The sequence below is a fragment of the Hypomesus nipponensis genome, chromosome 14 (genome assembly GCF_054491055.1).
Source record: "Hypomesus nipponensis isolate SF chromosome 14, ASM5449105v1, whole genome shotgun sequence".
NCBI lineage: Eukaryota > Metazoa > Chordata > Actinopteri > Osmeriformes > Osmeridae > Hypomesus > Hypomesus nipponensis.
This window is the reverse complement of record NC_140374.1, coordinates 21,826,665-21,849,277: the sequence shown is the minus strand read 5'-3', so window position 1 is coordinate 21,849,277 and position 22,613 is coordinate 21,826,665. Positions and strand designations below refer to the sequence as shown.

The 22,613-nt window shown below is 46.1% G+C and overlaps 2 protein-coding genes across 4 annotated transcripts; one reads left to right on the top strand and one right to left on the bottom strand.

Annotated features, from left to right (window-relative positions):
* Nucleotides 1–779: 779 nt before the first annotated feature.
* cpt1ab (carnitine palmitoyltransferase 1Ab (liver)) lies at nt 780–19,941 on the bottom strand. Of its 3 annotated transcripts, none has more exons than XM_084671984.1 (19): nt 19,800–19,941; nt 16,316–16,481; nt 15,736–15,878; nt 14,633–14,804; nt 14,292–14,393; nt 13,855–13,992; nt 13,564–13,641; nt 12,410–12,517; nt 11,714–11,801; nt 8,783–8,978; nt 8,242–8,430; nt 7,998–8,103; nt 7,096–7,212; nt 6,565–6,729; nt 6,311–6,442; nt 5,560–5,712; nt 4,366–4,479; nt 2,831–2,923; nt 780–2,665 (listed from the first exon to the last, which is right to left on the bottom strand). In XM_084671984.1, the coding sequence occupies exons 2-19, from the start codon at nt 16,454–16,456 to the stop codon at nt 2,579–2,581; spliced, it is 2,322 nt and encodes a 773-aa protein (XP_084528110.1). In that variant the 5' UTR covers nt 16,457–16,481; nt 19,800–19,941; the 3' UTR covers nt 780–2,578. The 3 variants fall into 3 exon arrangements, with proteins under 3 accessions (XP_084528110.1, XP_084528112.1, XP_084528111.1); XM_084671986.1 differs by lacking the exon at nt 11,714–11,801 and adding an exon at nt 10,973–11,057; XM_084671985.1 differs by lacking the exon at nt 19,800–19,941 and adding an exon at nt 18,212–18,504.
* A 1,086-nt stretch (nt 19,942–21,027) lies between these two features.
* On the top strand, nt 21,028–22,613 carry mphosph6 (M-phase phosphoprotein 6). The gene is made up of 5 exons (XM_084671989.1): nt 21,028–21,217; nt 21,425–21,537; nt 21,762–21,852; nt 21,942–22,045; nt 22,329–22,613. Exons 1-5 carry the CDS (start codon nt 21,170–21,172, stop codon nt 22,471–22,473), a joined length of 501 nt encoding a protein of 166 aa, XP_084528115.1. The 5' UTR covers nt 21,028–21,169; the 3' UTR covers nt 22,474–22,613.

Below are 22,613 nucleotides of genomic sequence, written 5' to 3'. Positions count from 1 at the left end.
AAACCTTAGCCACCTGCCGGCTGGTGAGGCTGGGCTGCAGGCCCAGGCACTGCTACTACTGGGGGGGCTTCATCACCAAGGCAGGAAGGATCCCATTTCATCATCTTCTTGTCTCCTGAAGACGTTTCCAGTTTGCTAGGGTATGAAGGGAATGGAGGGAAAAGAATCTGTCGCCTGATTGGACAGGCCAGCGTGTGCTTCTTTAGCAGAAACCAATCCCTTTTAAAGATGTAAGACTCCAGGAAGGCTGCATTGGTGCTCATCTGGATATTAAATTGTATGCCCTTCATTCCAGCTTGGTTTTGAAAATCTTTCATTGACTATATGGTCTGACTGGATCCACTGATTATAGTGTTGGTCTGAACTCTCGCACACGTTTGATTCTGTGAATCTTTAGATTAATTACACCCACAGCTGTGCTTTGCTTCTGAATACACAGATCAGAGTATTAGCCCTTGTGACTCAGACATTACACCCAGCTGCTTCCTTGATGGTCTTCAGTCAGTCTCTCCTCAGATTTAACAGCCTTCATCCCCCCCTAGAGGAACGTCAGAGTAATTCATTGTAACGTATTTGCACACGAAAGTAGCTTCATAGACTGGCAAACCATACCGTTTTCTAAACGATTTGTGACAAGGTTCTATCGAACACACACAGCAAACTAACCTCTAACCTGCTGCTGCCCATGCAGGCCCTGCATTTAAAAAATTGTTTCCAGCATTCGGAATAGAAATACTTAATACATACACTGACACAAAATAAATATCTTGTCAGGAAGGTTGTTCAGTGTTGACATTCACTTTATTGTGTTAAAACTTGTTTTGGTATTTCAGCTGCTAGTCTTTTACACGTTAATTTATGGGCAAACATGTACAGCTTCACTTTCCAAACCATGCAGCAGCGTAAACAAGAGGTCTACTGGTTAAAAGTCAAACAAACTAAAACAGACAGTCATTGATGAAGTCTGCAATCAACATGTTCAGGTCATCTAAAAAAAAGGAATCTTTTAAATCACACATTTTGTCCATGTCACTTCTTATGTCAGCAAGGTTTTTAGGATATGGCTCTTTACAAGGAACCAAATCAATTTCTTCTCCAGAATGGATAAAATATGAAAAAATAAATACAATTCTGTACTGATACGTCCACACAAACGACAATTCTACCAACTTGTGTAAGGTCTCGCCCCACCCCATCCGTAGCCTGGTTCCAGGTTGACTATTTCAGTTTTGTTCGGTGACTGTATCTAAAAAGCTTACACATTTTCTAACCCCGCAAGTCTATGCTGGGATGACTGGAGAATTTTGTACAAAATAATGCGTCTCATATCAAAATAGGCAAAAACTGCAGTCAGTCGGTCATTGACAGTAATGATAATTGCCGTTGAGGCAGGTGACAGGCGGGAGAAAAGTCCCTTTATAGGCAGATCTTTTGAGGCGCCATATAGATCCTTTGTGATCTGAAAGCATGCGAAAGGCTACCAAGGCAACTAGTTAGGTTTGAGCTGAAGAAGGAGCAATCGTGGGGGGAACCTTAGCCTAACTAAAAGTGCAGAGACCGTCCCTCAACCCAACAACACAGGAACAAGCTTCCAGGAGAGGAGCCAGGTTCAATAGATCATATATTGATCCTTGGAAAGGAGTCACCATTGGCAGCCCTGCATACCAGTGAAACTCAGCCCCTTCTGCAAGTCACACTCTCTGGAAACAATCTCCTCTAGACATTGTTCGGCCAGAGCAAGGCCATCTAGTCATGCTAGGAGAACTGGTGCCAAGCAGTGTCATGTCATATAGTGCACCCCATCCTAAGTGCAGTCCTGGTACAGTACAATACTGAAGCACCTGTTGGAACTCTAAAACTAGGCGAGAAAAAAAAAAAAAAAAACTAACAAAATCCTGAGTATGGAAACGACAACAAAAACACAAAAAAACATTGTTGCCTTCTCATCACTAAAGCATAGCAGCTGAAAGGAGGGAAAGCAGTCCTTAGACTGTGCCTTCGGAAAGCCTCAGTTCTAACCCCAGCTCACGTGCTGGAGGTCCGAGAGGTCATCCCAACTCAAACACCCAGCACAAGGAACTGAAATGCCAAAGACAAGCACAGCCATGTTAAAGTGGTCGTTGAACATTTCTTTCTTTCTCCATCTTGGGTTGGGGCTTCAGTTCATCTCACTGAGTGAGTCAATTCACATAGAGACGTCCTTCCCTCCTCCCCTTCCCCCCGCCCTCTCCTCATACTAATAGGTACGCAAGGCACAGGTGTGTGTGTGTGTTCAGGCCTGCAGATAAACATTTGATCTGTGCACTAATGCTACTTCGTACCACAACAATCCCGCCAAAACAAAACGCGCACACAAGAATAAAACATCGACAAAACAATGTGACATAAACGGCCATTTTCTTTTTACAATGTGTCAGTTTCTTCCGCCTAAACTGCGTTTTCATTTAACAATTGAATTAACAAACTAAAAACTTGACGCCTGTACACAATCTGGGGAGTCGTCATGCCACTGCGCTGAAAGGATTCGTTTATTTGTGTCCTTCTGATGGCAAACGAGAGTGGGAGGGGCAAAGGAAGGTCACTTGATGGCTTTCTTGTCAAGCTGAAAGAGACCCAGGATGTCCATCATGGCCTGTTTGATGGCCCCGCCGAAACGGAGGGAGTCCTAGAGAGAGAGAGAGGAGGAGAGAGGAAGAGAGAGGAAGAGAGAGGAAGAGAGGGAAAGATCATTAAAAAAACGCTACAGTGTGTGGATGACAGAGAGAAAGTGAGAGAAAAAAGACAGATGCAAGAGATTTGTACGTAAGAAAATAAAAAAAAGGTTGCTTACAGTTTCTGGGCTTGAGTGTTTGCTGGAGATGTGGAAGTTGATGAGGTCTTCTCCAAGGATGATGTAGGACACACCGTAACCATCATCTGCCACCTAGAGGACACACACACAAACACCACCAGTTTGTTCTTCAGATCAGACCTTCCAGAGTGGAGTATTGCTGAGGTGTGTGATGGAGGTGAAGGAGGTGATGGAGGTGAAGGAGGTGAAGGTGTGTGATGGAGGTGAAGGAGGTGAAGGTGTGTGAAGGAGGTGAAGGAGGTGATGGAGGTGATGGTGTGTGATGGAGGTGAAGGAGGTGATGGAGGTGATGGGGGTGAAGGTGGTGAAGGAGGTGATGGAGGTGATGGAGGTGAAGGAGGTGATGGAGGTTAAGGTGTGTGATGGAGGTGAAGGTGTGTGATGGAGGTGAAGGAGGTAAAGGAGGTGAAGGTGTGTGATGGAGGTGAAGGTGTGTGATGGAGGTGAAGGAGGTGAAGGAGGTGATGGAGGTGAAGGAGGTGAAGGTGTGTGATGGAGGTGAAGGAGGTGATGGAGGTGATGGAGGTGAAGGTGTGTGATGGAGGTGAAGGTGTGTGATGGAGGTGATGGAGGTGATGGAGGTGAAGGAGGTGAAGGAGGTGATGGAGGTGAAGGAGGTGAAGGAGGTGATGGAGGTGAAGGTGTGTGATGGAGGTGAAGGTGTGTGATGGAGGTGAAGGTGTGTGATGGAGGTGATGGAGGTGATGGAGGTGATGGAGGTGATGGTGGTGATGGAGGTGAAGAAGGTGAAGGAGGTGAAGGAGGTGAAGGTGTGTGATGGAGGTGAAGGAGGTGATGGAGGTGAAAGAGGTGATGGAGGTGAAGGTGTGTGATGGAGGTGATGGAGGTGATGGAGGTGAAGGTGTGTGATGGAGGTGAAGGTGTGTGATGGAGGTGATGGAGGTGATGGTGTGTGATGGAGGTGAAGGAGGTGATGGAGGTGAAGGTGTGTGATGGAGGTGAAGGTGTGTGATGGAGGTGAAGGTGTGTGATGGAGGTGATGGAGGTGAAGGTGTGTGATGGAGGTGAAGGTGTGTGATGGAGGTGATGGAGGTGATGGTGTGTGATGGAGGTGAAGGAGGTGATGGAGGTGAAGGTGTGTGATGGAGGTGATGGAGGTGATGGTGTGTGATGGAGGTGAAGGAGGTGATGGAGGTGAAGGTGTGTGATGGAGGTGATGGTGTGTGATGGAGGTGAAGGAGGTGATGGAGGTGAAGGTGTGTGATGGAGGTGAAGGTGTGTGATGGAGGTGAAGGTGTGTGATGGAGGTGATGGAGGTGAAGGTGTGTGATGGAGGTGATGGAGGTGATGGTGTGTGATGGAGGTGAAGGAGGTGATGGAGGTGAAGGTGTGTGATGGAGGTGAAGGTGTGTGATGGAGGTGATGGAGGTGAAGGTGTGTGATGGAGGTGAAGGTGTGTGATGGAGGTGAAGGTGTGTGATGGAGGTGAAGGTGTGTGATGGAGGTGATGGAGGTGAAGGTGTGTGATGGAGCGTGTCGGAGGAGGAACTCACCGGTCCGAAGCCTCCTCCTGCAGTCACGTATTCCGGGTGTCTGGCCAGGTCAAACAGAGCTACCTGCTGGAGAGGCGTCTGACTGGTAGACAGTCTCCAGGGCTCAGATAGTACCTTCACACACACACACACACACACACACACACACACACACAATAAGACAAACACAATAAGACACCAAAACATACCAAGAACAACCTGGTGGGTTTGTCAGTAAATAATGTTGCATGTTTGTGTGCCGATCCCAGTTTGTGGTCAAGATAAAGACTTAAACTATGATTTCTAGATTATCACAGGTCACTGAGTATTTCAGTGCACCTAGTACAGTAGTTGCTATAGTTCCCACATGAATACATAAGCGCAGCTAGTTCTGGTAGGGCAATTGGGCAGTGCGCGTCAGTCAGTCATCGGGGACGTAAGGCGTCTTACTCCACCCAATACCACACCCATGTTAGCAGCGCATATCCATTGGGCCACGTCCGATAAGGCGTCTTTAAAAGACGCGCGGATATGCACACACTCACCCCGGTCGTTGTATGATCAGTGCTGCTGCCACCCTCCACCGTCCCCTTCGCCCCAATACTGTCTGTATGTCTATCCATCAGGGGGATTATATCTCTGTTGCTCCCTGCCTCATATGTCATGTATGTATGTGTTGCATCGAGGAGTGCTTCCCTTAGATCATCCACTCCGCCAAAGTCAATCTACATGTCCATGTCATGTAACAATAAATGCTCAAATCTAATACGTGATTGTCTTGACTGAACTAATAAACCTTCCTACCTAACTGTTAGCAGTGGGTACTCAACTATGTAAATACCTTCGCTAACTAGCCAAACTCAGTGTTTTGAGTTCAAGGCAGAGGTTACCTCCTTGAGGAAGGGTTATGGTTAGTTAGTTAAACTCAGTGTTTTGAGTTCGAGGCAGTGGTTACCTCCTTGAGGAAGGGTTATGGTTAGTTAGTTAAACTCAGTGTTTTGAGTTCAAGGCAGTGGTTACCTCCTTGAGGAAGGGTTATGGTTAGTTAGTTAAACTCAGTGTTTTGAGTTCAAGGCAGTGGTTACCTCCTTGAGGAAGGGTTATGGTTAGTTAGTTAAACTCAGTGTTTTGAGTTCAAGGCAGTGGTTACCTCCTTGAGGAAGGGTTATGGTTAGTTAGTTAAACTCAGTGTTTTGAGTTCGAGGCAGTGGTTACCTCCTTGAGGAAGGGCGAGTCCACGCCCAGGTACTTGGACACCACGTAGAGGCAGAAGAGGTGGCGGTCGATGCCCTGCCCTGTCATGGCCAGGCGATACATGCTCTGGTGCTTCTCTGCTGCCACCTTCAGGAGGCGCAACCGCTCGTCTCTCTGACACACGACGAGTTAGGGAGAGAGGGAGAGGGAGGGAGAGATAGGGAGGGAGGGAGAGAGACATGGAGGGAGAGGGAGGGAGAGACAGGGAGGGAGAGGGAGAGAAAAGAGAGAGACAGAGAGAGATAGGGAGGGAGAGGGAGAGAAAGGAGAGAGACAGAGAGAGATAGGGAGGGAGAGGGAGAGAAAGGAGAGAGACAGAGAGATATAGGGAGGGAGAGGGAGAGAAAAGAGAGAGACAGAGAGAGATAGGGAGGGAGAGACAGAGAAAAGAGAGAGACAGAGAAAGAGACAGAGAGAAAAGAGAGAGATAGAGAGATAGAGAGATAGAGAGATAGAGAGAGAGAGAGAGAGAGAGAGAGAGAGAGAGAGAGAGAGAGAGAGAGAGAGAGAGAGAGAGAGAGAGAGAGAAAGAGAGAAAAGACAAATAAAAGGGAGAAGAGCAGAGTGGAGTCACATGCAGGGTTCACTCCTGTTATTCCAGAATCTCTGCAAGGAAAGTGTTTACTGAAGCTGTGACAGAGGTTGTGGAGCAGGCAGTTGGTCTCCAGATGACTGGCTGAGATCACGGCCCACTTCCCTGTTGGAGACCTACCGTGTCATCCCCTATCATGGCGCGTACGAAGGCGCAGGTCTCCATGGTGCAGGAGCGGACAGTCTCCGTGCGCCCCTCTCTGAACAGACGTGTCATGGACGCCTCGTAGGTCAGACAGAACTTCCCCTTGTCCTGGAAACACACTTCAGCCGATCACAAAGAGTAGCATCACCTATGAAGGCATCTAGACAGCCCATGCGTGTGTGTGTGTGTGTGTGTGTGTGTGTGTGTGAGCCACAGGCTCAGGCTGGTACCCTGTAGTGCGCCAGCTGCAGGGCGATCTGGATGAAGGCGTCAGGGCTGGTTCGACACTTCTTGATCAGGCCTTTGCCAAAGACGGTGAAGGGGTAGATATGGGAGTCCACGTCATCAGCCAGGACCATGGCCACCTTCAGAGAGCTCTGGATGATATCCTGGCACTGAGGCGCGCACACACACACACACACACACACACACTGTTAGTGTATCTGATATTTATAAGCTTATTATTTAAAGTGCGCAGCCACCTAATATTTATTGTCATTATCATTAAAGTTAGCAGCAGGGGGTAGCAGAATGCAAAGAACAACCCCGTAGCAGATACAGGGAAGTCTAAATTAGCCCAGTATTAAAGTTAATATTACTATTAGTTAGTATTAGCTCCTTTATCATCAGACTTGCATTTAAAAGTAGCAGTTTGCGGCATGTAGATTGGGGTTTCAAACAGCAAGCACAGCTTGCCTGCCTACCTACATACCAACTCCACACGCACAGGTGAGTCATAATGTGAGCCTGCAGCGCCTCACCTCTGTAGGGATGTCCCACTGCAGCCGCTGGGGCCCGGGCAGGTTGGGGTGTGGCTCCCCTTTGCAGTGGCCCTCCTCAGTATAGCCCAGCTTGATAGGGTCCATGGAGAGCACATGCTGCAACACACACAGAGGAGTGTCACGCCAGGACTCAAATCATGACAAGACGAGGATGAGGAAACCATGACAGGATGTCCCGCTCTGAGACGCCCCGCTCTGAGACGCCCCGCTCTGAGACGCCCCGCTCTGAGACGCCCCGCTCTGAGACGCCCCGCTCTGAGACGCCCCGCTCTGAGACGCCCCGCTCTGAGACGCCCCGCTCTGAGACGCCCCGCTCTGAGACGCCCCGCTCTGAGACGCCCCGCTCTGAGACGCCCCGCTCTGAGACGCCCCGCTCTGAGACGCCCCGCTCTGAGACGCCCCGCTCTGAGACGCCCCGCTCTGAGACGCCCCGCTCTGAGACGCCCCGCTCTGAGACGCCCCGCTCTGAGACGCCCCGCTCTGAGACGCCCCGCTCTGAGACGCCCCGCTCTGAGACGCCCCGCTCTGAGACGCCCCGCTCTGAGACGCCCCGCTCTGAGACGCCCCGCTCTGAGACGCCCCGCTCTGAGACGCCCCGCTCTGAGACGCCCCGCTCTGAGACGCCCCGCTCTGAGACGCCCCGCTCTGAGACGCCCCGCTCTGAGACGCCCCGCTCTGAGACGCCCCGCTCTGAGACGCCCCGCTCTGAGACGCCCCTCTCTGAGACGCCCCGCTCTGAGACGCCCCGCTCTGAGACGCCCCGCTCTGAGACGCCCCGCTCTGAGACGCCCCGCTCTGAGACGCCCCGCTCTGAGACGCCCCGCTCTGAGACGCCCCGCTCTGAGACGCCCCGCTCTGAGACGCCCCGCTCTGAGACTCACCTCCCAGAGGTGGCCAATGATTGGTGCGTCGGCCCAGGCATGCTCAGCGTTCAGGCCCATGCTGCCGTTCTTAAAGATGATGAGGTTGAAGGACTTATCGAACCACCTGGAGGACGACACACAAGATCAACCAGTAAACAACCTATTTCGCCATTCACTTGGGAGAATGAGGTTGTATAAATGCAGAATTGTATTCAAGATGCTGTCTTTAGATATGTCAGGAATCAGGATCTACTTTTTGTACCTGTCATAGCATTTCCCGTGGAGGAGGGATTTGGCGTAGCTGGTCAGCGACGTGACCGGGTTCTCCGTGTCGTATCGCTGGTCCGTGTCGTCCAGGGTTACGAAGAAGGCGGCCTTCTCTATGGCATCCAGGGACTGCTTGTTCTTCCCACGACTGAAGTATGTGTCACGGGCATTGGCCCATGGTGTCCTGGAAGGCAAGGGGGTCAAAGTTCAACGGATAGCAGAACAAGTAGGAAACAAGAGATCAAAACGAGCTCCGCTTGTCACATGCTCAGGTGTAGGACTGGGAATCCACACAGAAATTTAGTCCGATTTTAAACTTCGGACTTGCCTTAATCTCGGTTCAATTTCGCTCATTAAACAATTAGAATGATCTATGATCTAGCACTAAATACTTTAGAATGATCTAGCACTAAATAGTTTAGTCAGTGTCAACTTTGTCCGTGGACAAGTCAACAAAACAGGGTCCAAACCGATTCGTAACCTATGTCAACAACAGCCCTTTACTGCCCCTGTGTCAGGCACACTCACACACACACCTCTCCCCAGCGGTGAGGGCAGCCAGATGCTCCTCTCCAGACAGAGGCTCAGACTGGTCAGCCAGGATCCTCTCCATCTGCTGTTCAATCTCTCGGGGCAACAGAAGACGACCATCATAGAACATCCACACCTTGAAGAAGCGGCCCTTGTGGAACACGGCAATGTGCTTGCTTTCGTTCATGTGCTGGATGGAGTCTGGGCGAGAGAGCAAGAGGAGAGAGAGAGAGAGCAAGAGGAGAGAGACCAAGAGGAGAGAGAGAGAGAGAGAGAGAGAGAGAGAGAGAGAGAGAGAGAGAGAGAGCAAGGATAGGTACACACACACACACACATACAAAATCTCAGGTACTACCTTCGAACACAAACAATGCCATTGTTGAAGACGAAAAGATGATCATAAAAGTGCGATACCACTGAGATCAAAGTGGGCCGTAAAAACAGGAAGTCAAATTTCACAGAACTTCAAACCAATATCAATGGAGTGAAACAGCAGAGTGTCATTTCAAAGAGCTGGACAGTGAGGGACAAGATGTAGACAAGGACGAATGGCTTTCTTACTCAAATGAACGTAGACTGAAAAAAGTTATTTTTGAGTAAGAAAAAACAAAGACTGAAGTGTGCTACTAGCTGATTGGGGATGACAGTCTACAGCAGCTGGATATGGAGGCAGAGGGGGGATGGGATGAGGGGAGATTTAATGGGGTAAGACAGTTGGAAATGCAAACAGTTGTTTGAGGAGCACACACATGATAATCCCGATCTCACTTATTCCTCCATATATATATATATTATATGAGATGAGTGGTGATGATGTGCGATGCATTCAAACAAGTGTTCGTCGAATTAAGGGGATGGAGAAATGGGGTCTATGTTAGGGATGGAGGTCCCCTGGAGCTGGGCTCCTTAAACAAGCTCCTCGCCCAACCCCCCCCCCCCCCCCCCCCCCAACCCCCACCCCCCGGTCACATCTGCTTACTGTACATGCATCTTCATTTACTCCATTTCCGTTGGGGAAAGGTGGATTGAACATGCTCTGGATAAGTGCCTTAGGGAAGTCAAGATGGAGGCTACTGCATCAAAACCTTCTTTTCAGCTGAATATTTACATTCCACATGACCTCACAATTCTATTGAAGGGAAACGCTTGTTTGTCAAACAATGCTAACCTGCTTCAGTTGCATGCCACAAAATCGAACAAAAGAATACATTCATAATATATGACAAATGCATTGGTCTAGTAGCCTGTGAATATGTTCAATGTCATCCAGAGATGTTAGGAAACCACCACACTGTGTTCGGTTTTCAAAGTTGTCACAGAAACTTACCCAGAAGGTTAGTTCATAGTTCATGCCACAGCAGTCAATGTATTTATACATGCTGGATAGTGGCCGATTCTCTTAAAGCTACTTCCTTTAAGCATATCTACATTTTAACAGCTAACCTACCATAAAAAAGGATAGTAAAACACTAAGCAACGATAGCCCTTTTTTATAATTAATCTCAGAAGACGCTAGAAACCTCTGAACTATTTAGGCTTATGCAGCGAGAACCTACTGTACATCCCACTGGTACACTTAAGTCTTTTTAGTAAATAAATAATGTATTAATGAGTACGTTTACAAAACAAGTTAAAAACACATTATTTTATAGATGTATTTCTGTTGTTTCAAAGGTGCATAGTGTTTAATGTAGGTAAATAGGTGCCCTTCCTCTGTCATAAATGAACTCTGACCTTCCAGGAAAACCCACCACAAAGGGTACCAATCATTAACCAAAGATAAAGGTCATATAGAAAGTCCTTTAAAGGACATTCCTTAAAACCCTTTAAGGGGTTAATGTCCGTCGAATACACTTTTTTTTCTTGATGGGTTGAATAGCGCAACTTAAAAGATGTATTTATATTTGTTCTTATTTCTAAGATTTGTTCTAGTAATAATAGGCTATATGAATCAAAAAGTGAACTTATTACCAGTCTTGCACCAAACTCATAATCCTGCTAGCTCTACGTTCTTCCACTACCTACCAAGTCCCCGCTAACCTGTCATGACCTATCATGCAAGGAGCATTACTATACGCAAGTCGGATGAATTCATCCGCGGTCCAGAGTTGCAGTGCAGCGGCACACTCATGAGCAGTAACAGCAAAGCAGAGGAAGGGGAGGGAGGGAGGAGGCAAACACCACTAAGACTCTACCTGTGTCTACACCTGGGATGCGACTGCTGTTGAACATACGCTCGTATTGGGAGGAGCACATGGGGATAGTGTGTAGGAGCATGAGCTGAAAAGCAAAAAAGGGAGGGGGAGGGGGGGGGGGGGGAGAGTCAGACACAAGACAAGGGAGAGAGGACACACCAGCTCACTACGCTGGATGAAGCTCTGACTGACTTGACTGACTAGCCGACCACCGGGGGGGAGCAGGACAGACACCTGGAGGGAGGAAGATGAGGATGAGGAGACGATGATCAGGTTGATGAGCACACCGGAGAGGGGGGGGGGGGCCGTGGAGGGAGGTCAGGCGAGAAGAGGACAGTTCAGAAACCGGTGGCCCACCGCCTTAGTGAGTCAAGCACAGCCCTAGAGGTGGCTACACTCACACAACTATCAATCGTTCATAATTCAAAAGGTCTACTACGCTTTGCATTGCTTTGCACTTCTGTTGCAAAGCAATGGGCTTATGCTTTCAAATTAACCCTTTTTCAACTCATGAGTGCTTTTTGCAGTTTTCAAAAGTGGATAAGGAGTGCATTCGTCCCTTCTGTGAGCAGACGTGCACCACAGAGCCACCAGGAGCCACTAGGCGATGCTTACGGGCTGTGCTGGGTGTCACTGAAGCCAGGGTCAGGGTTTGCTGCGGCTGTTTGCTGGGGGTGATGGTTGAGACGTCAGAGGGTCAGAGGTGGAGAAGTCAGAGATATGGCGGTGCCCTCCTCTTACCTGTCTCTACGCCTGGGACACGGGAGGTATTAAACATTCGCTCCCATTGGGCCGAACACAGGGGAACCTTGTTGGCCAGCAAGTAAATCTAATACAGCGTCCGACAGCGAAAAGGCAAAACAGTAAAAACAGAACACACAATGTTTATCAAGTGTATCTATGTGCATGTGTGTGTGTGTGTGTGGGGGGGGTTACATGTGTATTTGTGTGTTTAGGTAGGTATAGACAAATACATGTGTGTGTGTGTGTGTGTGTGTGAGGAAGTCAAGTGTCGTGCAGGAAGGAAGAACACATGAGGGTGGCGTGTCAGTCTGGCTTATTGAGCACATCCACAGCATTATGGAGTTACAGAAACACTGCATAAAAAACTGTTACGAGCTCAGAAATGTGCATGGATTCTTATTGTTCTTGCAGTGAAGAACGGAAACATCTGGAATGCCACACTGCATGTCCTTGGCATGCCACACCATGACTGATGCCCACTACATCAGGGTGTGTATTACACAACATGCTTTGCAATAGTCGAGAGAGGAGATATGAAAGGACTCATTTTATGGCTTTATAATTCATCAAAAAACTGACCATAAAATATTATTGAGAGAGAGAGAGAGAGAGAGAGAGAGAGAGAGAGAGAGACACAGAGACAGAGAGAGAGAGAGAGAGAGAGAGAGTGTTAGGGAAATCAGGACAACTCACAGGCTGGATCTGAGCTCTGTCCAGCTTCCTCCTGTACAGCATGATGGCATGGATGGCATTGCCTGCCCTGGCTGCCTGGAGGTTAGTGGGGAAGACATACAGGAAGTCCTGTATGGAACAAAAGGGTCGGGGAAAAGACTGAGCGTCAAAATACAGACACTTGGTAGAAATGTCTGTCTACAAACAATCACGACCATGGAAACTTCCTTTGCTTGTTGAAATAAGCTGAAGATGAAGGAAGTTAGAACAGGAGAGAGACTTGACTGGCTGCTGTCAGGTGAGAGGAGGTTCGGAGTATCAACATGAAGCCACCAGACATCTTTTAGTCTGCTAACTCCTTAGTGCCATCTGGGAGGAATAGAGCCCCCTGACGTCCCCCACCTCAGACCCCCCCCGGCCCTGTGAAACTCACAGGAAGTGGGTGACTGTGACTGTGCAGTTCCAGACCACAGACACACTGATGTATAACCAATTGGATTAATAGTTTGGGGGGGGAACCTTTTGAAGACTCATTCAACCAAACACAGGAGAGGACCAGACATAGACAGACCGAGAAAACACGAAAAACACTGAAAAACGCCAGCTGATCTGAGGTACTAGAGTTGACAAATAACGAGTCAGATCTGGTCAGAGTGTACCAGCTGGTCTGAGGTCAGATCTGGTCAGAGTCTGCCAGCTGGTCTGAGGTCAGATCTGGTCAGAGTGTACCAGCTGGTCTGAGGTCAGATCTGGTCAGAGTCTGCCAGCTGGTCTGAGGTCAGATCTGGTCAGAGTCTGCCAGCTGGTCTGAGGTCAGATCTGGTCAGAGTCTGCCCGCTGGTCTGAGGTCAGATCTGGTCAGAGTCTGCCAGCTGGTCTGAGGTCAGATCTGGTCAGAGTGTACCAGCTGGTCTGAGGTCAGATCTGGTCAGAGTCTGCCAGCTGGTCTGAGGTCAGATCTGGTCAGAGTCTGCCAGCTGGTCTGAGGTCAGATCTGGTCAGAGTCTGCCCGCTGGTCTGAGACACAGCAGAAATGGGTTCAATGGTGGCGAGGGTAATCAACATTATAGTGTGATATCCTTCCATTTACATGGCTCTACAACCACGCCACACAGAAACTGGGAACTAAGAAACGGCATCATAAATATCAGAGTGTATAGAGATGGAGGCCTCACCATTGCATAGTAGTTGCTGTTGACCATAATGGGCCCTCGGCCCCGGAGATAGATGTACTCTTCCCACCAATCACTAACCTGAGAAAGAGGTGGGAGAGAGAGAGAAAGAGAAAAGAAAAAAAATTACGAGAGGGTGAGAAATTACGAGAGGGTGAGAAAGAGATGGAGTGATAAAGAGACGAAAGTGCAGAGCGCTACAACTTACTGGTCAACACATCCAAAGTACCACAAGCAGTGAAATTCATTAACGCTGATTTGTAATAAATAATGTGGGTCTCCCTTCTGACTCACATAGTTGGAGGCCCACCAGGACTTGAGCTTGAGGTACCACTGTAGTCTGGGGCCCAGGTTCTTCTCAAAGTCCTCAGCCAGGCCCTTCATCCTCTCAAAGTGCCCATCATCCATGAGAGGGCGTGCAGACTCCAAGTACTGCAAATACACAGTCAGCCTTCTCCTTATTACGTCAAGTTACAAACAGGAGGAGTCACAAAACAGAAAGCATTCCTAGACAGATGCCAGACAACAACAAACATGGGGGTGCATCTATGGCCAAGAGGAGATAGGTCAACATCTAATGACGCTGAACACAAGGGGGACTTTGTTTGGGCCAAAGCATGAAACAATCTGAAGTCTGAGATAGGGACGGCCATGTGGCAGCTGACCAGACAGGGAGAAACCAGAGTGTGACATCACAAGAAGCCAGTGACATCACAAGGCTGAGCTCTCACCCTCCTGGTGGTGTCCTGGATGCTGGGCACTGGGAGCCGGGGAAGAGAGTTCTGGAAGCTGTACAGCATTGGCTTCCTGCCAGAGAACACCTTCACCAGTAACTGAGAGCAACAACAACAAAGAGAGAGGGTGGTATAGAGGCTAAAATGAGACTTTCACCAAACAACCAACATTCTGGATGTAAGGGCATTGGGTTTGTCTGTGGATTAGACAATATTAAGAGTCCCACAGACGAAAAAGATTGAGCTTTTTTTAAGCTCAAGTATTTCTACCAAAGTGTTAATAAAGCTGGTTCTGATATGAACGCTAAGTGGTGACATGTTGGCCCTGTGCTGCTCACCATCCAGAGGCGCGTGGACCAGTTGATGGAGCCGTGGCTGGCGTGCATCCAGCCGTGCCACGACAGCAGGCACTTCAGGGTGTTCCTCATGACGAAGATGATACCCACCCACAGGCCTGTGCCCACCAGAACACCTCCCACCATCCTCTGGCTCTCTGTGGACATGTACTGACTGGGGAGGGAGGAGGGACAAGGAGGGAAACAGAGAGAGAGAGACGGGGAGGGGGGAGGGCGAGAGAGTCAGACAGAGACAGAGAGAAAAAGAGTGATATATTATAATCAAATATCAGCATATTCCACCATTCAGTCCTTTCATTAATTTAAAATCCCAACTGGTAAATTAATAAATTGTTCACTGATAGTAGGAACTGATTTGCTAACAGTGCACACTATCAAAGAAATGACAGCAGTGTTGTATCAGTGACAATAACTTCAGGTCATTTTGAACAACTGTTCCTTATGTTTATGAATGATTAATCAAGCTTTACAATGACTCACTTTCAGCCAATGGGCATAAGGTATAGGCCATTCCTTTATCAGCAGAATGGATCCTTCCTGCTTTAATGGTTTACAGCTTCAAGGAACTCATTCTAATAGGAATCCAAGGTTCAGCACAAAATGTAGTGTTGCGTCATCTACTTTTCCTGGTTATTTTGAGTCCTGACTAACCATATCCAGCCCTCTTTGGCCTTTGTTTCTTCAATATTAGATTGTCAATTATACAGCCAAACAACGGGTGTAAAACACTGACAACATTGATGTAGATTTCAACCAATGTTAAGAGTTTGTTGAAACCTGGGAATAGCGAAGGCTTTTAACATTGAAACATGACAGTGTACCAGGGTAGTGTAGTCTGCATAGGACACAAACTCTGCTCTGAAGTCACACAGAGGAAACCTGGCACGCATCCCTCTCCTTTCCTTAGAAAAATCATCATCTGATCATGAGTGGATTGAAAATGACTTGGAGCTATTAATTTGTTTACCTTTGTAATCATATTTGTTCGGAAAAAGATTGAAGGAGAGCAAATGGAAAAGCAGCATTTCCGGAGCCATGGAGACGTACAGACATGTTTTCCCTCGTACTAGAAGACGGTGACTTACTTGAGGGGCAGGTGGCGTCCCAGTCTGGTGACCAGCCCCAGGGAGGGGTCCATGCTGGCATATTTAGTGGAGGACATGTAAGACACCACCACCACCAAGAACCCAGATGGACTTCCTGGATACACACCCGTCATCACCCCATTCTGACAAGAAATGACACATCGGTGTTAGTAATGAAAGGGACTGTGGTCCTACTGGAGGAAACACAGGTTCAATGTATGAAATCTAGGATCGATTTTAGGTTAAGGTTTAACTACTGAACTAGACAGCCAGAGGGGGGTGATGAGGGATGTTATATTATCATTGAAAATCAACAGAGGTGCTGCATAAGAACAGGTGGAGGTCAGTGGGTTGCCATAGTGTGCTATGAAAACCCTGAGGACAAACATAAAGAATAAGGAAATCTTTGGGTCCATATTGACATGATGGCATCATCCAGATGCTGCATTTTTGTCGGCTGCACATCCATGATGCCAAGCTACCGTTCCATCGCATGGTGACACCCGACCAAACTCATGTCCCTCTATGAAGGTTTAGAAGAGAAGGGCATGACGCAGGTCATGCCCTTCTCGGTTCTCACCTTGAAGCGGATGAACCTCTTCTTCCAGGAGTGGAGTCCGGAGAGGTAGATCTGCCTGAGGGCCTCGTGACACAGCTGCAGATCAATCCCATCGGGGGTGACGGTGAACTGGAATGCCACCGCCTGGTGAGCTTCTGCCATGGTTGGCTGCTACCGCACGGCGTCACTGGAGGGAGGAAGGAGGGAGGGATACAACCGTGTCTTTGAAACGTAAACAAAAATTAGCCTGGACTAAGTAGACTATGATTGTGATGCGCCTGTGCCTGCATCACAAATGCCCTGCTTTATCTGTAACATATTGAGCAGCTTACCTTTAAAGTAAACATGATCATTAATCACCATGTTTACTGATCAAATCTTGTATGCAAACAAGAATTGAGGCAAACACCATGTTATGCTCTTTTCTTACTTCTCAGGAGTCTTGATAATCTGACATCCGTTATGATTACTATGCATTCAGATAAAAGAATCAACACTAATCTGCTTGCTCCCAGACAATTTACAAGAAATATCAATGCTTTATTCATTTAACATCTAAGCCCAGATTATTCAAAAAGGTTTGCAGAGCAAGCAAAGAGTATGAAACAACAGGTATAAAGCGAACAGATCTCGTGAAATTGTCTCAAGAATAGACGTTCTTTGAAGAACGGCAACCCACATTCCCAATTGGATTAGAAAGTGACAAAGTGGTCCATGTAGTGTAGGACCTTACAGTATTACAATTCTTATGACAAGGTTGGCCTGACAAACAATGGTATGGGCTAGATCACTCATGATGCCAAGCGTGTCAATAAGAACTTCCGTGTCTACCGTCCAAGTATGCGATGCGTGAAAATGCATGCCAATTCAGCTGAATCATAGTTTATTACATCCTTCTCTTAAACTATTGTGTAGTGATGAGATTGTAAAGGCAAGTTTTGAGGTTGTGTTATTGTACAGGGCTCCTCATGTGATACTGTGGAATATCTCTTAATGATCAGGGTCATCAAAGTAAACAACTTGTAACTCCTCCACCTGTCTGGAGAAAACATAGTTACTTAAGAGGCGTTTAATCTCATTATCCTTCAGACTGGAGACGTCTGCCACCAATCAAATTGACAGACATCACAGTTCCTTATTCTCAGTCATAGGGTCACTGGCCTGTAAGTGGATGTGATCATCATTATAATTAATGGGTCTTAGTATCGGGTCAAAGATCAGTCTTTTCAACTCTAAATTATTGTGCTAACATACCACAGAACCTTAACAATGATCTCTTTCATAGGCAGACATGAACCTACACGTCCTATAATTACAACGATCAACTGCCCTTTTTCCTGAAAATGGACACCAGGACAGTTCCCAAAGGCAGACAGAGAACAATAATCCAGCACAACTAGGCTACTAAAACAAACCTATCCAAACTGGTTGGAGAAGGTGCATGCCATGACAACTTTGACCATGAAACTATTCTTCTCCAGCTGTCAATTCAGTCGGTGTGAAGCCAGATAGTGGCAGTGTGTTAAGCATTGATGACAATCATCAATGAATCCAATGTCACTAGAGTCAGAGAAACTGGTAAATCGAGGCTTGGCAGTGTAATAAATGTATTGGCTGAATACAAAATACTTGACAAAACTCTCAGATCAAGTCTGAAGTGGTTTGGAGGTAATGGTAAAAGTCACCCTGCTAACACCGTTGTTGAAACATAAAATAGTAATACCGGTATTATACGGCTACTTCACTTAATGCAACTATTGAGACTATTTAGGCTACATCACAGATTTCAACCGTCCTGCTAAATGACTGGCTCTAGGTCACGATATTCTTAGCAGTAAAGGGTTTGAGTGGGTAACTTCCAAGTGACCCTGACCGTTAGTTACTAGCCTGTACGTCAACAGAGAAGAACAGACTTACAGGAGCACCTTGCTGACACGAGTCCACCTGTCTGTGTCGAAAATATGATCGACCAGGACACACGTTTAAGTAGGACGACGCGTTCTTGTGGGGACAAAATCGTATATGTACGTCAATTATTCACAACTGTGGTCCTAGGATAAAGCTTTACGACGTGTACCAGGAAGTCTATTTCTTAAGAACAATTGATTAAAAGTAATTAGGCCAAAAGTCGTCTCTACGACACGTTTTTGGCACCTGCATAACAACGCAGGTCTTTCCATTCAACCGCATTTCTCAAGCCCGTTCCCTTCCCCCAGTTGAGTTCCCGTGATCACATGATCAGCCTCTGCCACTGAAAACTAGGGGAAAGGTCGCGGCGCAATAGCGCTCGAATATTCGCCAACAGGGGAACATTCACAGGGCTATTCAAGCTAGTCATATGTGAATATCAGCACCGAGCAAAAAAAATAATGTGCTTGTAAATGTAAACAACGGCAGAACCATGTAGTAACGTATGTTGGAAACAACAGAAACAATACGGTCAAATTATTTAACAAGATCCCTGTATAGGCTACAGTTTCCAACAATGATATCAATGCAGTAATCAACCTGGTTTAAGTTCTGGCTGATTGTGTTAACTTTTCAACGCATTCAGCCAAATCTGTTTAATTACATAAAATATAATGTAGGCAATTCAAATGTGTTTTATTTCGGAGAATACATGACAGCACACGTGATCGGTGTTAAACGAGGTCATTGACTCTCCAAGAGCAAGAAGTCATCATTTTATCCTTAATTCGATAAACTAAATAACTGTTTGTTAATATACAAAACCTATTCCACTGTCTGTAAGGACTGTGCAAGTATAGCTGTGTCCTAATGTTCACTTCAACTGACCTTCAGTATTTGAGTGGACAGCAAGGTGTGACCAAAAAGACATCTTTACATAAAACAACCATCTATATGAACTGCAGTGTAGGCTATACAAAATTGTTCCTCTTCTACAAAACATTGCCGCGTTTGGCAGTGTGTATTACAGAATGACCTCTCCTTGGACTATTGCCCAGATTCGTGTTATGACAACTACAGTGCAGATAAGTGCTACCTGCTGATTTTGTTCTGCAGCACAAGGTTAACCAGACACCTGTTAAAATACTAGCCTATATTTCCCGTTCTGAAAGCATTTTTTAAATGCTATGTTGACATTCAACAAAGCCTAGCGGATTACGTGAAACAGAAAGAAGGCCTACAAGAAGCTTGTGCAGGCTAGTTATAGTTCACATGCCCCCAAAAAGACTGCGCGTTGATATATCAATAACAAATATTGGTTTTCTATCAACTTATTTGTATATCTAATCCTCGCAACAGTCAGTGAGCTACACAGTTGAACCGAAACAATGGGGAAATGATCCATCACACTTTTCGATAAACAGAAAATTTTACAAAAAACGCGTACGCCAACACATATCTTTGGTTTGCGTCGATGTTGTCGTGGCGTATTTGGTCACTGCAGCCATATGTATGTACTTCGAAAACTACTGATAGGATACAGTAAGTATATAATAAAAGTCTTAAATGTAACAAAATATAGCCTTTGTTTACTCACCAACCCTTGGTCGGCACTTGTAGATTTGCGAAGCAAAATGTTATAGGGGATTTCCGTTAGAATTAGATGAGGTTGTGTGATGCGAACAGACTTTCGGCTTCTGGTCTTGCAGCTTGCATGAATGAGTAGCCAAGACTCCCAGAGACCGCCCCATACGAAACGTCACACATCTGCACTCTAATTTATGCAGAATAAACCTACTCTCCCTAAACCGGAAAATGATAGTGAGGGAAGGTGTCATATGCAGTCAAATTAAACTCAGAAAGAAAGCCACCAAGGCACACACATGTTTCTTGTCAAAAAAGCCCCCATTATGGCATGACCTGTGATTTTAACTTTTCTGACTCCACAGGAAAATGTTGTCCGATGGTGTGAGGGTCTGGTAATGTTGCCAGTTCTTCAAGGCTCTCGTTTTATCAAAAGTTTGTTTCTGATAGGTGGCATTTAACTCTGAGACCGTCCACAATCTGTGATCTACTAGTAAGTCAAGTGCCGATGATTCGTCAGATAGATTGGTCGAGCCTGCATTTGATCAAGACATTAAAAGACTGATGAAATTTGTTGTACATAACGATCACAGTAACATACATCACCAGCATCACTGTATTGCTTTATAATGGGGGAACCACTTTGCTCAGGCCTTCAGGAAAATCTGTTGCCCCTGTGTTCTCAGTGTAAGAGACTGGTGTATAGATGAAACGTATTACACATTATGATCACTGTAAAATAATAAATGAAAGATGAGATGACACAGACTTGCTTACTTATCGTAGAATACGATAGTTTATTTGTGCCTGCAACAAAACGTAAGGCTGTGTGTTAAAAGACACACATACAATAATAAAATAAATAACAATAAACAAAAATATAGAAGTCGGCCTTTTCAATCCAAATTGGGATACTTTAGTAGGCCTACTGTAAATTACAATCGCGCTACTTCTGTAGGATACACGGATTAGCACTTCGCAGATTCTGAAAACAGGGACTCACGATCGTGATGGAGAGATCCATTTACTATACTATACTTTAAAGCCTGTATTTAAGTGTAAATTAACAAACCAACATCAAGAAATGTACCTTATGCTCATGGGAAGGAGGTAGAGTACACTATAAAACAACACATGCGATTATATAAATCACATTCAGCTCAACCAAGCAACAAGAAAAAACGATTTCGCGCACGCGCAAGGAAGGGGGAACAGGGCAACTAAAGTGTCCGGAACCACGTGACGGCATTGAAAGTCAGCTCGTGGCAACAAACATCCATGAGTACATTAGTTACGTGTCGCTCGTATTTGTTTTGCAGTTGTACAACAATAATACAACTTCAAGACTTCGAATAACCTCTAGTTAGCTAAGCCCAAATTGCAATGACCAGTGACGCATCAAAACTGTCCAAAAACCTCTTACGCATGAAGGTAAGCAATGACAAGTTGGCTAATGTGATGAGCTAAGCTAACGTTAGCAAAACAACGGGCATTGCAATGTCAGTCTGAACTAGCTAGCTAGTTGGCTATAACAATACTGTATAGCTAACTCTTAAACAAAATTACTTGCAATCAGTTGAATTTGCGTACTAGCTTTTTATATGTTGAACTTTGTTTTATCAATTGTAACTGCGTTAGTTCATGCAAAGAGGTCTGGATGCCGATACTAGGAAACAGCTGGAGGAGGAGGAGAGGAGGATCATCAGTGACGAGCATTGGTATCTAGACCTCCCGGAACTCAAAGCTAAAGAGTATGCACCTTTTACATGTCCACCCTCGTGGTAATGTGGGACTTTAAATGCCGGTATTGTACCGAAAACTGTGACCAGGGGTCGCTGTTGTAATGGCTTGCTATACTGTTCGGCAAATGTTGGAGCCCTAACCCTGGGACGTCTTTAGAACAGCGACCCCTGATCACAGTTTTCGATAGCCGATAACACAGGCATTGGTTGACTGTCATTCTTTTGCTGAATAGGAACGTCATCATTGAGGAGAACAGTTTTGTTCCTTGTGAAGATTTGAAGTATGGACGAATGTCATTCAAAGGATTCAATCCAGAAGTTGAGGTACTCTTTTACATGATATTCACATACTTTTAACTAGTCGCTAGGATGCAAAAATAGTGTATTCAATACAGAATGTTTTTACCCGACAGAAACTAATGGTGTTGATGAATACTCTGAATGAAGAAGAGGGGGAGGAGGAGGAGGAAATAAGTCGAATGGAGACTGATGTCACAGATGAGGAAATGGCAAGAAGGTACTGGAAGGACTTTTCAAATGACTAACTACAATAATTCAAAGCATAATGTTATTGAATGCGCAAATGTGTTTTTCAACAATGTGACTATTTGGGCCTTGATACTTCACCAGTAAAATAATCTGGATAGTCTGGCACTAGCAGCGCTGCTCTATCATTCACCTCCCTTTTATAACTCTCCCTAAAGCAGTCTGTGTACTAGTCATAGACGTTTATAAAGTGTTGAGATCAAAACCGTAGTACAATGATACTTCAATCTGCTTCCTTTTCTCACCCCTTACAGATATGAAAGTTTGGTTGCAAGCATGAAGAAAAAGTTTGTTAAAAAGCGGGAGAGGCCCACAGTGGAGAAGCAGGAGGAGGATGATGGGAACCACAATGTTGAACAGCCTCAAACAAAAAGGGCCTTTTTGAAACCTCAGGACTGAAAATACTATGTTTGGTTACAACCAGATTTTCACAGTCAACCACAGCTTTCATAGTTATGACAGATATAATAGGAACATTTGATATTTTTATGGATGTTATACATCATTTTTTTATATAAAATGTCTTCAAGATACCAGAA

What these genes read in the sequence shown, in the direction of transcription:
- mphosph6 (XM_084671989.1), top strand. Translation starts at nt 21,170, where the DNA reads ATGACCAGTGACGCATCAAAACTGTCCAAAAACCTCTTACGCATGAAG. An exon ending in CCGGAACTCAAAGCTAAAGA is followed by an intron (nt 21,538 to 21,761) that starts GTATGCACCTTT and finishes TTTGCTGAATAG; the next exon opens with GAACGTCATCATTGAGGAGA. An exon ending in GATGAGGAAATGGCAAGAAG is followed by an intron (nt 22,046 to 22,328) that starts GTACTGGAAGGA and finishes CACCCCTTACAG; the next exon opens with ATATGAAAGTTTGGTTGCAA.
- cpt1ab (XM_084671984.1), bottom strand. Translation starts at nt 16,456, where the DNA reads ATGGCAGAAGCTCACCAGGCGGTGGCATTCCAGTTCACCGTCACCCCC. An exon ending in GGACGCCACCTGCCCCTCAA is followed by an intron (nt 14,805 to 15,735) that starts GTAAGTCACCGT and finishes CTCCCTCCCCAG; the next exon opens with TCAGTACATGTCCACAGAGA. An exon ending in ACAGCAACTACTATGCAATG is followed by an intron (nt 12,518 to 13,563) that starts GTGAGGCCTCCA and finishes TGTTCCATACAG; the next exon opens with GACTTCCTGTATGTCTTCCC.